The sequence below is a fragment of the Acanthaster planci genome, linkage group LG03 (assembly GCF_054643075.1).
Source record: "Acanthaster planci isolate LZ-2023a linkage group LG03, COTS_SCS, whole genome shotgun sequence".
Taxonomy (NCBI): Eukaryota; Metazoa; Echinodermata; class Asteroidea; order Valvatida; family Acanthasteridae; genus Acanthaster; species Acanthaster planci.
This window is the reverse complement of record NC_141779.1, coordinates 15,080,035-15,093,015: the sequence shown is the minus strand read 5'-3', so window position 1 is coordinate 15,093,015 and position 12,981 is coordinate 15,080,035. Positions and strand designations below refer to the sequence as shown.

At 43.0% G+C, this 12,981-nt stretch overlaps 2 protein-coding genes across 2 annotated transcripts; both read right to left on the bottom strand.

Moving 5' to 3' along the window:
- Positions 1-821: 821 nt before the first annotated feature.
- LOC110990657 (achaete-scute homolog 1-like) lies at positions 822-5,874 on the bottom strand. Its single transcript, XM_022255734.2, has 2 exons — positions 4,252-5,874; positions 822-2,622 (listed from the first exon to the last, which is right to left on the bottom strand). The coding sequence occupies exon 1, from the start codon at positions 4,810-4,812 to the stop codon at positions 4,294-4,296; it is 519 nt and encodes a 172-aa protein (XP_022111426.1). The 5' UTR covers positions 4,813-5,874; the 3' UTR covers positions 822-2,622; positions 4,252-4,293.
- Positions 5,875-9,104: 3,230 nt separating this feature from the next.
- LOC147799687 (uncharacterized) lies at positions 9,105-12,006 on the bottom strand. Its single transcript, XM_087134754.1, has one exon. The coding sequence runs from the start codon at positions 11,589-11,591 to the stop codon at positions 9,687-9,689; it is 1,905 nt and encodes a 634-aa protein (XP_086990880.1). The 5' UTR covers positions 11,592-12,006; the 3' UTR covers positions 9,105-9,686.
- Positions 12,007-12,981: the final 975 nt, after the last annotated feature.

The following is a 12,981-nucleotide window of genomic DNA, read 5'->3' as shown; positions in this document are numbered from 1 at the left end:
TGTAACAAGCATACAAGTTTTCTCACTGTTTACGGCTCATATGCTACTGTCATTGAAAAGTTCTCACCATACCGATAATGGCGGGTATGTCAAACGTGCCGTCTAGCTTTACATACATTTGCGCATGTATAAACTGATTTTGCATCTAGTCGTGTGCAACATGCAAACATTTCTGGGCAAGAAGATGGATTCCAGAGAGGTTCATCTTTTAGACTTGACGGTTTCCTCACGAGCTGAATATTTACAAACAAGTGTCCTTTCGAGATAGAAATTAGGGGTAGTATTGGGATGTCTGCATGCTTTTACAGTTTAAGAGTGTTTCAGGAGGTGATGTTATTTATATTAGTATGTTTTTAGAAACATTTTATTCGTGTAATCTTTTCGTTCTGAGATCATATTTTTTATTTCCTTAGGTTTTCTGTATATGTAATTGTACTTTCTGTCACAATTTTCCTAACTTTTGTTTAATCATTCATCAAAATGCAGGATCGGGACCCACTCTTAAAAAAGCTATAAAGAAAAAAAAAGAAGTTCCGTAAACTTTCCCAATTTTTAACCGAAGAATTTGTTTTGTTCTGTGAATGGACCACTCTGTGTCTCACAGCAATTGAACAGAAGATTCAGAAGTCATCTTCTCACCGGCAGTTTTCTGACAAATATTCTGCAAATTTGATTTGTTTGAAGTTTGGGTTACACATAGTACGGTGTCCTTTTGATTACTTTTGTATAAAACCCTTTAAAGAATAATTTTCCCGAAAGCACCTTTAGACATTCTCTTAGACGGACAAACGAAGAGAACAATGATGTTACCACACAATCAATAAGTAAACTTGCCATTTATTCTTCGTTATTAAAACTCTCTGCAAAATTGTCGTAGAAAACAAGAATTATATTTACACGACCTTCCTCGGGCCAAATTCCATAAAATGTACAATGGATGGCCGGCAAAGGGCCCTGACTCGACCAGCCAAGCTGGCTTTGTCAGAGCCAGGTACAAAAATAAACTTTCAGTTTTGACTGTGACAATCGCGTTTAACAACGCACACCAGACATTTTTCCCACACAGCGCACTTCCTTTGCAATTCATCGCCAAGAATTGGTCAAACCGCGGTGGAACCCTTTTGTTTTGCAACAAGTCATTCGCAGAAGTTTGGCGAAAACCATTCATTTCGTGTTCTCTTCTATTTTTCGTTAAAAACCTCAAATCAAGTCTTGCAGTAACATCTCATGAATATTCAGGAATATCGAGGAGCAACATCGTAACAAGCAAGCATATCTCGGTAGGCTAGAAAGTGCTCATGACACATCAACGCAGTATCCTACATCTTAACCGGTAAAATGAAATTAAGAATTCCCCCAAACCTGAACATAGGTGAAAGAAGTCAAAGCGAATACCCCAGTGAACAGCAGCATAATTATAATATACTTATGGATAGCACACTCACTGGTCAAGCACCAATGTCTAAATAGTTCCCTAGTGTTCACCAAATTAAGCAAAACTGATCCCTCAGTCTAGAACAATTTTGGTTAGAACAGGTACAAAAACCTAGAATACAGCAAAAGCTTATGATGGCAGTTCAGAAATCAAATTTCTCCATTCCTGATGAATGGCTTCAATCAACAAATGAACAGATTATTTCTAAAAACGAAAAAAATGGGAATTTAGAACTAAGAAATCACAAATATATTATTTGTATTATAGAAAAATATTTCACGAAGCAATGCTTTTTCAAACGGAAATGTGAAGGCTAAATAAAGGTACACTACAGTGTCTTTAAATGCTGATACAGCGGCTAATGTGACCATAGTTCCTCTAAACATATGGTAAAATCAAGAACTTTTCTATTACTTGCGATACAGATAGAAAACAATACGATTAAGAATTTCTCTTGCAGTAACGAGGCTGTCTCTCTCTCTCTCTGTACAAAATAATATTTTTACAATCTTCAGGATATCTACAAACATTGGAAGGCACGCAGAAAATGCAAGCAACAGGCACTTCATAAATTGTCCACTTTTTTACAAAAAGGAATTACACCAGTAAATAGTTGTAGAGACGCACAGTTTCTTGAGGGCTTGTGGAATGGAATGAGTTAAGTAAGATTCGCCCAAATAAAACTCTAGTAAGGTTTGTCCCAATCTTGTTCTCCCTCGTATTTTATTCCATCATGTCTTAAGCCTATAATTACAGAAAAATTTGGTAGAAACGTGTGACACAAACGAAGGAGCTGAAGAGAGAATTAATTTGGAGTCCCTTGTTAGAAAATCTTACACTAAAAATTAGCCTTTTTTCTGTTACGAAAAAAAGGAAGCGGTGCATACATGTACATGTCAATATCTTGAGCTCCGTCTGCCGTGCCTGCCCGTTGATACCAGCACAATCATGAGCGGTGTATTGCACCACGCAGGCCCCGTGATTCATTCCACGCGCTCCCGGTGGATTTTCTTTGTTCGAAGCGGCCGTTTCCCGTGCGGTGGAAGGATTTGTTCGCTTTGGCTTGGCCATCGTGTTGTCCTCGCCGGTCCCTCCTGCCCAGTCCGCTGTGATTGGCAGACCGGTGCGCCTGACGCAAGACGTCGAGGGATCTCATTGGTCATATCTCCTGCGGGTCACGCCCTCTCCTGAAGGAAACAAGAGAAGGAAACTGTCTGGGTAAGTAAATGAGAAACTTGATTGGCAGAAATTGGCGGGCAAGGGGTGAGCTTCATCGAGTGGAAAGTCAACGTCCAAAACGGACGAAGCACAGAACAAAGACATGGGTATCGATTCGACATTACAGCACCAATAAAGCTGCTGTAAACTTTTTTTCCGAAAAAGTGCAGTAAAAATGAAATATGACTAAAAAGACATCATTTACAATTGCATTATACAAAAGAAACTTTGATGCAAACCTAAAACAAATCTTTCTTTTGGGACTTCTTGGTTTCAAAACGCATGTGTCTCAACAAACATATATGTACTCGGTAGGAAACCGCGCTCACAACTTATTCGAAAATCTAAAATAAGGTGTGAAACTATTTTGACAATGAATTTGCTGATTTGTTTAATGAATGTGAAAAATCACATGGCCTAATGGGATTTATGCTCGTACAAAAAACAAATCTTGACCGATAATTAAAATACGTCAATCGCTAAAGTAACAAAACAGATACACCATACGACAAAATTTTGGATGAAGGTAGACGTTTAAACAATTTAAAATGACATCTTGTCATGCAAAGGTCCCTGAAAAGTCTAAATCAGTTGAGTTGCACTGCAATGATGATGAAGATAAGCTAATTTCTTTTTAGAAAAAAAGCGGTATCCCATCTTTGTGTACCTAATTACAGGTGAGAGTGCCATTTACAATTCCAATTAACCATGTTTTAAGACAAGAAATGATCATTTTTTTCCAAAAACACAAGATAATTTGCCGCCTGCCTTGTGTTCAAAGTTTCACGACCGCAACTGACATTTGTGCGGAACAAGGCATCGAGTGCCTACCGTCAAATTCATTTTTATGACCCATGGCGGCAGCCAACCGCACGCGCTAGGCCAGGGGCCAGAAAGTATGAATTTTGATTTAATAACTACCGGCAACATTTGCACACGTGGATCCAGATTCTGCTCATGGAGAGGTGTTAACCACAGCTTTACACAACGTGAAAAACCCGGCGATATAAAGACAGTTTTATTAAGATTGACTGTTGGGCAGAGGTAATAAAATTATACGCTCGTGCCGTTTGTTTCACATCTGCCCGGTTGTGAGCCGGGCTCCTTTCCCAGATTATGTCAGCTTCGTGCAACTATGAATCCTTTAGTGGTGGCGACGGGCTATTAAACATTACATAAGGCTAAATTTTGTAACAGGAAATTCAGTAAAGTATATGAAATAGATCTGCTAGCTAAACGAAAAAAGGCACATTTGCGCCAATGGAGAAAATGTGCATGTGTCATCAACCGCCAAAATCTCTGAAATTTTAAATTTTTCATCTGCAAAATCGTTTGTGTAACGTTCATTCTGCTTTAACATATCATAATTGCCGGTTTGATTGACTCACAGGATGGTCTTGTATTTAAAGATTTTAATAAATAAATTAATTAATTAATTGAAGCAAATTCCAATTTCCTAATTTTTTTTAACGTTGAAATTCTAAGGGGTAATACTCAGCCCCACATCTTCGGGGGTATCCATTTTAGAATTTTTTTTAAGTAGCCTACATTGCACTATCAAGCATAATCATACAAAACGCAAAGATATCAATACTTACCCAGTATTGTACACATGTACATCAAGACACTTCTGAGCAAGATCAAGCCATTGTAAACCAGTCTGTGAAATTGACAAGTTCTTCTTCTTCCGGGGTGAGCACCTCACTTCCCGAAGACTCAGGGGAATAGCTTGGGGAGGGGGAGCTGCTTGTCAGCGAGCAGGTAGGCGAGAGCGAGCCGTTGAACACGGCGTTCACCGCGTCGGTCTCGTCCAAAAGCTCCTGGAGCTGTTTGATATAGTCCACGGCCGAGCGCAGTGTCTCCACTTTGCTCATCTTCTTGTTGGCCGCGCCGTTGGGCAGCTGCTGGCGGAGGCTTGCGAAGCCCAGGTTGACCAGCTTGACTCTGTTCCGCTCCCGCTCGTTCCGCCGGGCGACGGCCACCGGTGGAGTTTGCTGCAAATAGTTGAAGTGAATTCGCCGCTTGCAGCGCACGAGCTCGGGCTGGGACGGGTCCGATCGGTCCAGCCGCCTCTTTGTGACGCGCTTCGGCAGTGTCGAGCTGACTTCGTTCACCAGCTGTTGAACGGCCTGTTGGAGAATTTTCTGCGAGTTTTCCATGGTGCTCGGACTCTGTGCCCAAAAGTTCTGAGTTCGGAAAAACTGATCGACTTCCGAAGAAAGAATTTGTCAAAAAGTTTGGCGAAAAAGTTGGTCTGGGGGTCCAGTCTGGTCCGGGAAGAGTGTACGGGTGAATCAGTTTGGCCCACAAGGGGATAACTCGTTGCCTATATAGTTTGATGGCGCTCCCTGCCGAAATAAGTCCCACCCACTTGCACCCCTATATGGAACACCGTGCACCCCTCCACGATACGCTCGTGCGGCTTGAATAGAACTTGAAGCTCATTAAAGTCTTGTCGCGTCCTGTCGCGTGAGTTATTTGCATATGAATGGCAATTCGCCAGTGGGATTACTCCTGGCCGAGCCACAAAGGGATGTTTATCTAAATTTGGGGACCGCCAAAGTTCCCCAAAGTGTCACTCACGGGGCGCTCACGTGGGCCCGACATTGCCACTGGTGATTGAACAGCCACTAGAACAGAGCCCATGGTAAGGTGAGGGTACCCAAGCACATAATACTCACCCAGCCAGGCAGGTCGCCTGGGCCCAAGGATTTATCAAATCTTGGGTACAAAAGGGGGCTATTGTTACCAGCGGCATTGTTCACTTTCTTTTGACACACCTTTAAAATGTATTCATTCACCGGTAACTCGGCGGTATGTGCACTTAATTAGCCACAACTCAGCGAGGTCTGGTCTTTCTATACAGTCCCTGCAGTTTTTGCTGTCGAGGCATAGAGAATTTCTGCCGGCCACCGTTAACTTCACCGACTTTCTAGGAACTTTGTCGTTCATCGTCTGGTTCCCAATCACACAGTTTCAGTCCTACCCATCCTTACGCTGTAACTGCCTTTGTATACCGTACAATCACTGGAGCACATACTTTTAACTCGTACCGGCGAAGTTCGGAAAATTTCTAAAACATCTGCTACATAAATAAATTGAATACACATCCTCTGGTAAACAGCAAGTCATTTTTGTCAAACAAATTACACCACAAAACTTTATAAATTCACTGGTTTGTTTGAAATATGAAGTGCATTTTGGACATACACGAATATTTTGAGATTGGCAGATCTTCTGTGAACTTCATTGTTACAGGCATCGCTAATACAGGTATAAATAAAGCAGTGACCTGGTAGGCACCGCCCCTATTGGCTTAATCATAATCAGTCGCGTGTGGAGGAAACACAGCCGACCAATCGCAGCGCTCCACCTAGGTGACCTTGCAAATCGTTTACAAAGCCCTTGCACGTGCGTACTCTTTTTTTTGTCTGAGAAGGGTATGAAAAGATACGGGGATAACCAGGTAGCAGTTTGGTGGCGTCACTACCTTGGTGTAAAACGGCCTTGCAGATAATTTTGTTTGCTCAAGAAAAAATACCTTGACCCTCTTTTTTCAGCAAAGTAGTTTTAAAGACAAAATCTCGAACTTGTTTATCCAAGTCTATGTATCCTGAGCCTTCCGCAATGCCTTTGGATATTTGTTTATCTGAAAATGTTCCTTACACTGTTCTTCACAATTAATGGACGTTCAGTTATTTAAATACAAGTATGGAAAATCTAGACCTGCTATTTGACATACACATGACACTGCCACACACAGAAATATTTTCATTTATAGTTTCGAGCACACGTTTGTTTCACGTACGAACGTGATAGTTTTCACGTAGGCACGTGAAAAAAAAACACATGGCCATGTGATTTTAGGAGGAGACAAAATTTCTTTGAGAAATTTGCACGCTTGTTTTGTTAAGAAAATAAAATTTGGTCTGAAACTGGCACATCTCATCATTATATGAACTGGTGAATATGCGGTGACGAGTTCTTGTAAATGTTGCAGTTAATCCAATCAAATATACCACTTCCGACATCTCTTGCAGTACGTGAATCACAACGCATATAAGCAAAATAGTCTTCGAAGGTCCATTTCTGGGGAAAAAACCCTGCCCGCAGTCAACTGAAAACTTTCAGTGAAATGAGGTATTCATTAGATTGCTCGTTAAAAATCAGCCGAGTGATAAAATAGCATGCTAAGCCCTTTAATCCTCAGCAATTTTCTAGGCACTCACAATTTAGGCCATAGCTTACCTCCCTGAAAGGCTTCTTGGTAAAATGCCAAGTACATGACGAAACCCATACCAGACCAAGGCTTGTTTTCTTCACATCACAGCCTTAGCATATAGCGCCCTCTAAAACTAGTTCGCTTTGGGTCTTAATTAAACTCGAAATCCATAGTCTGCAACTATCACAGTCAATTAACCGTTTACGTTCGGTTTAACCTGCAGCACGATTAGAACACAGGTAAATTTATTGATATCACATTGCCATTTCTGTCGATATTTCCAGTGACCTGGAAACGGTCCGGGTGGCAAGGCTTCGTACCCAAAAGTTTGAAACGGGGACTGCTTCGGACAATTCCGTGGATTTTCAAATTACGAGTCTCAGCTGACTCCAAGTACTCTTGTACGTGTCGATTGAAGCCACTGGCATTCATCTTACCGCGCCAAATACATGTACAATGGAGATAGAGCCTTTGTATTACTTTTGTAATCAGCATGGTAAGACAGCTCCCAGTTGCTTCAATGACCTATTTGGACTAATTAAAAGCATTACAAGTCATCCCTTTTGACTTCCTTGACCGCTCATGTGGCTTGGCCACCAGATTATCCGAGTCCCTAATAAAGCGCGCCCTCTTTTGACTGCAGTGCTCCTGGCAAATAGAAGAAAGCAGAGTTATTTTTTTTGTCCCTGCCGACTCCATACACAAGGCTATGGGTGGGTAGTCTCACTCCCAGACTAAAAGATTAAGACTAATTCAAGAGACATCTCAAGTCTGGTAGACGCCAGGTTACATGACTTAAAAGGGGGGGGGGTTGGAATTCTTTCCGTTTCCAAAATTTTCCAAAATCGTTCGACGCTTTGATAATCTGTCCCGTTAACGTTCGAGTAGTGTCTTCAATAATCACAAATGTGGGCGTGTAGATATCGCTTTTCTCGGCAGATACTCCAACATGCATTACATTTAAAAAGAAAAAAATTCTCTGTATTATGAACTCCAATTGATCTTTACTTTTCAACAACTATGATTATACCGACGAACGTGTGCGTGCTATGCCTAAAAATACTCTGGCGACACCTGCCTTCCCTCAATGTGTGGTAACAGACGATTCACACTCCTGAAATAATCGGCAAACATCCCATCCTCTTTCTCAAATTCGACTCCTATATTTACACTTCAGCAGCTACGACTGCAGTAACAATCGCTGCCAGTCACTTTTCATAGTATTGACCCGCGTCACTGTTCAAACTTTTCCTATCTGGATCAGGCTCAAAAAATTTCGTTATATATCCTGAAGAAACATCAGCCCATTCCTAAATCAGGTGAGGGCGTGGGTGCGTTCGAGCAGAGGCGATGTCTCTCATTTGCAGGAACATAATGAAACGCATTTGACATGACACCTGAGGGCGCTGTTTATAAACTGTGCATCCCACGGACATAATGCCTGTGGTCCATCCCAGTAGAGCAATAAGAAGGTTCAAATGAAGAATTTAATACCGCACACATTATCTGAGGAACACAAACTGAGAATTGACAAAGGGGAAGGGGGAAGGCAGCCTAGGGGATCTGCTTCTGAAGGGGAGGAGATTATAGTAGGATGCAACTGTTTACTCACGATGTGGAAAATAATATACCCTGAAACACCCTGATCCGTAGGCGGGATCCGGCATTTACAAAGGGGCACATCAAAATTAATGGTGTCACCAAAAATACGAGCGGGCATAATTTTAGTGAAAATTTAACACTGAGAACCCACAAAAAGGCAGAGGAGAAGTGTAAGCTATCACAACGATGAATAATAATCGAAACAGAGCGTCGCTCTGGATGGGCTATGCTGAGGGATGTAGTGGAACGTGGAAATAAAAATATCATTATGAAAAACAAAGGAGAAGGTTCCATGGGAAAATACATGAGCTCTTAATTAAGATCAACATTGAATTGTGAAATGCATATGATTGCTCGTTCCCGTGAGAAACTTGTTTTGCATGGGTAATTCTGACGTCACAGGACATGTGCTTGTATGTACATAAAGATTAGCAACGACGAAAATTGTATGGCTCTCTTCAGCGTTCACTAAAACACTAATCCAATGACCAATTCGGCAATAAACCAATATCCCCCAAACTGCAAATCTTTAAAGCATGCCGTGAAATCATAACTGATACGATGACGTTTCATTTAAATATTTTTTTAACAAGAATTTACCGCTTGGTCACAATTTTCATTTTTTATTTATACATCTATTTGTATTTATTATAATGGTTCCTCCAGAAGCCACAATAGAATGATTTCAAAAGAAGTTTTCCCCAGTTCTATTTTATTCTATTGTCGGGTTCTGCTTTTTAAGGTAGGACTACTTTTCCAGCTATAGAATTATCGCTGGGGTCAAACAAGACTGTCACGGACTGCATAAGCTTAGGAAGAATCCTCTTTCGAAATACCTGCCAATAAAAACAGTATGTGAGGCACCATCGCTCTTTTGTTTGGTCCGTGAATGAACGGTGCTCGGGGATGAACGTGAGAAACAGTCTACAAGCAGCTCCACAGCCTGCTCACCCCAAAGCAGACTGACAACACATCAGTTGTTAGAGTAGGATGGCAAGACGCGTCGAAAGACTCAAAGTGTCTGTTGCTGAATTCATATCTTCTGTCCATAAAAATGCACTTTAACATATGACCTGTTCAGAACACCCAGTCACAGTGTTTGAAGTAGTCTCAACCAACATAATTTTGGGTACAAGGTTGGAAATGAAGTTTTAAACACAGAGTCTCATATTACTGTTTGCAATTTCTGTTGTCATCGGTTTTGTGTTTTTACCTTTTTCTAATTAATCCCTTGGCAGCATCTTTCCATCTCTGAACTACCGGGTTCCTGGATGGCCCTCCAAACACATCCAACCTTCGTTGCTCTTGCCTGTCCCTGCGTCTATAGTCTTCCAAAATCGAGATGAATAGCCGGACCTTTGACATGACCCGCTGTCTCCTGTCCTCGTCGATGACCATCAAGTGGTTGACCTCCTGCTGCATCTGCAAGCGTTCTAGCTCACGTTCCCGCGAGAGGTGAGAGGCTGCAAGATGCTTCTGGAGTTGTTTAAGATCGTCCTCGAGCACGGGAGGTTTGTCCAATTCGGAATCCTGTCGCCAGCTTTTGATTATTTTGGAGCTGACGCTGGCGTCTGTCTTTGGGGTCAGTGACGTCACGGCCTCATTTCCCGAATCCGACTCGTCGTCGTTGATCGACAGGTTCGCCTTGATGCTTTTATTTGTCATGGCCGATTTCAGCACGGGATGGACTTTCAACCTCACGCCTAGAGTCGTCCTCTGCTGGATGGTTAGGTACCTCTTGGACATCATGACCTTTCCCATTGTACGGAAACTCAACCTCCTCGAGGATTTTTTGGCTGTAGAAAGTTTGCTCTCATCCTCCTCCTGAGTGATTGCTTCTGCATCAGCCAAGGCCTTACGTCGATTCCGGCCACCGCTCATGAGAGAGACAATGGAAGCTTTCAGCAAGCTGTCGCGGCGCTCCTTCATCGAAACGTCTTCCACAGTTTGTTTGGGTTTCTTTCTGACATCGGGAATTACGTTTGGTGTGGGACTGGGCGGTGTCCCTGTCTGAACCTCGCCGCTCATCAGCAAGGACAGCAGGCCAAGGGAAGACGACCCTTCCGTCCGAGCAGAATTTTCTGGGCGATTAGTTTCTGCCTCGCTTTTTTCATGCGCATGAAAAGTACTGTCAGGAACTTCAGCGTTCCCATAAATCTGTCCATTTTCCATAATCGTAACTCTTTTCTCGCGTCTTTCATTCCTTCTAGTCTTCAGTGCTGATTTTAGCCACCGTGTTTTTGCTTCAGAATCAGAGTCTGTGGATGGACAATTACTCAGCGGTGTGGCTTTTAAAGCGCTCCTCAAATTATTTTGTTTGGCCGAATTCGGTGGTCGAAAAGAAGACTCGCTGGGCGATGGAAGGGTTTTATTACTAGAAGTGACAGTTTTCTTTTCCTTGTCACTTGGTTCTGATGTTGTAGACTGCGTTCGCTTCGTTGTTGGGACACTAGGCTCGACGGTCACTGTTGTCTCTTTGTTACGGGCTTGGTTTAGTTTTTCGGTTCTAAGCCTCACTGGGTCCACCGTGTGCGGTCGCCATCTTCCCGAGAAATGACACCAAGCACTCTGCTTTATCCTTGCCGCATCACTCACCGGTGGATCCAAATTGTTATGCCCTTTTCTCCAGGCCAAGTTGGAACAAGTCTTCGCGTTGAGTCGTGTCTTAGTGACTGGCAACTCTAACATGGTTTCAGAGACTGTGCCCGTCGCGTGCTGTCCGTTTCTGTACGCACCCGGCGAACTCTTGGGTCGTTTCAAGCGCGCCAACGCCGACTTGTCCGTCCTCGGTATGATCCGCGGACCGGCACTCTTGGCTCGCTTGTTCAGCTTTTTCCCCCGGGAATTTCCTGGGCTGCGTTTCCCGATCTCGCCGTGGGAACTCTCCCCGTCGTTCTCTCTGCCCTCCTCGCTCCGTCCGCTGCTCTTCTTCATGTTACCCAGCTCCTTCCGCAAGGCTTGAACTTCCCGTTTGAATTCGGCGTTCGTCATCCCGATGCGCCGGTCCAGTAGTTGGATTTCCCGTTGAAGTTTGAGGTCCTCGTACTGGTTTTTAACCCTGGCGTTGAAGAACTGCAGACTGCTCTGTTGTTTTGTGTCTTTAAGTGGATTCATGTCTAATTTCGTGTCAACGCAGTATCAACCGCAAACATTAATCTAGAATTCTCTGAGTGGCGAAGCGTGGTCATCCATTCTTGATGGAAAGGATGATGATTAGCACTCTATTTTATAAAACCAAGGCAGGCCAGATCCACTTTACGCTGGTCCCGTCCAAAAGATCATGCATGCTGTTATTTACAGGCAGTTTTTGAGTAATGAGGGCAAGTTCCCTCGAGAAAAGAATCTGGTCGCAATTCAACAAGTAGAACAAATGCGAACACACTGAGGGAAACTCTGTATGATCATGCCTTGTCTCAAGTCCTAAGCATGGTCCTTATCCTGATGGCAATCTTCATCACAGCTTGAATGGAACCGGTTGAAGCTTTTAATGCGCATTCTTCTTCACAACTGATGGATTTTAATGATGCCACTTTCCTGTTATCCTGTTTGGTTGTTAAGAGTGACGATGCTGACTGACGGGCATTGATTTCTTCTTGTCCTCCAAAGTTTGCCGAAGTTAAGTAAGCACGGAGAGAGCAAACACCCTCAGGGAACAGCAACAAAAACTCGGCAAACTGAAGTTGCCCAAGCCACTTCGTTGGAAATGCACCCAGAACAAGCACTCTTATTGTGGCCGTGTTTGTTTATGGAATCTTGATGCTGGTTTGGAGTTGACTTTTCCACCGACGTAATGGCGAACTGGTGAAGAAATGCCTTTCACAAAAGGAGGGAGAACAATATCGATACACCCACTGATCTACAATGCTGGTTTAATTTCATGACACCAGCCTACCATCATCCGTCAGGTAGAGCTTGGAAGACAAGTCACGGCCTCGACACCCACTGATCTACAATGCTGGTTTAATTTCATGACACCAGCCTACCATCATCCGTCAGGTAGAGCTTGGAAGACAAGTCACGGCCTCGACACCCACTGATCTACAATGCTGGTTTAATTTCATGACACCAGCCTACCATCATCCGTCAGGTAGAGCTTGGAAGACAAGTCACGGCCTCGACACCCACTGATCTACAATGCTGGTTTAATTTCATGACACCAGCCTACCATCATCCGTCAGGTAGAGCTTGGAAGACAAGTCACGGCCTCGACACCCACTGATCTACAATGCTGGTTTAATTTCATGACACCAGCCTACCATCATCCGTCAGGTAGAGCTTTGAAGACAAGTCACGGCCTCGACAAATGAGTGATATAATTGAAATTTTGAACGGATGGAACCGAATGACCGTCAGTAAATTCCGAAGATTCAAAACAAACTATCGAATTGTAATAGCATCTTTTACTATCTCTATCTTCTGTAGTGTCAAATATGGAGGAATTATACACAGAAAGAAAAATCAATCCATTTTAATTACAACCCCAAATCTGATCGGTGAGAAAAAC

Coding starts and splice junctions, on each gene's coding strand:
- LOC147799687 (XM_087134754.1), bottom strand. CDS start 11,591: ATGAATCCACTTAAAGACACAAAACAACAGAGCAGTCTGCAGTTCTTC.
- LOC110990657 (XM_022255734.2), bottom strand. CDS start 4,812: ATGGAAAACTCGCAGAAAATTCTCCAACAGGCCGTTCAACAGCTGGTG.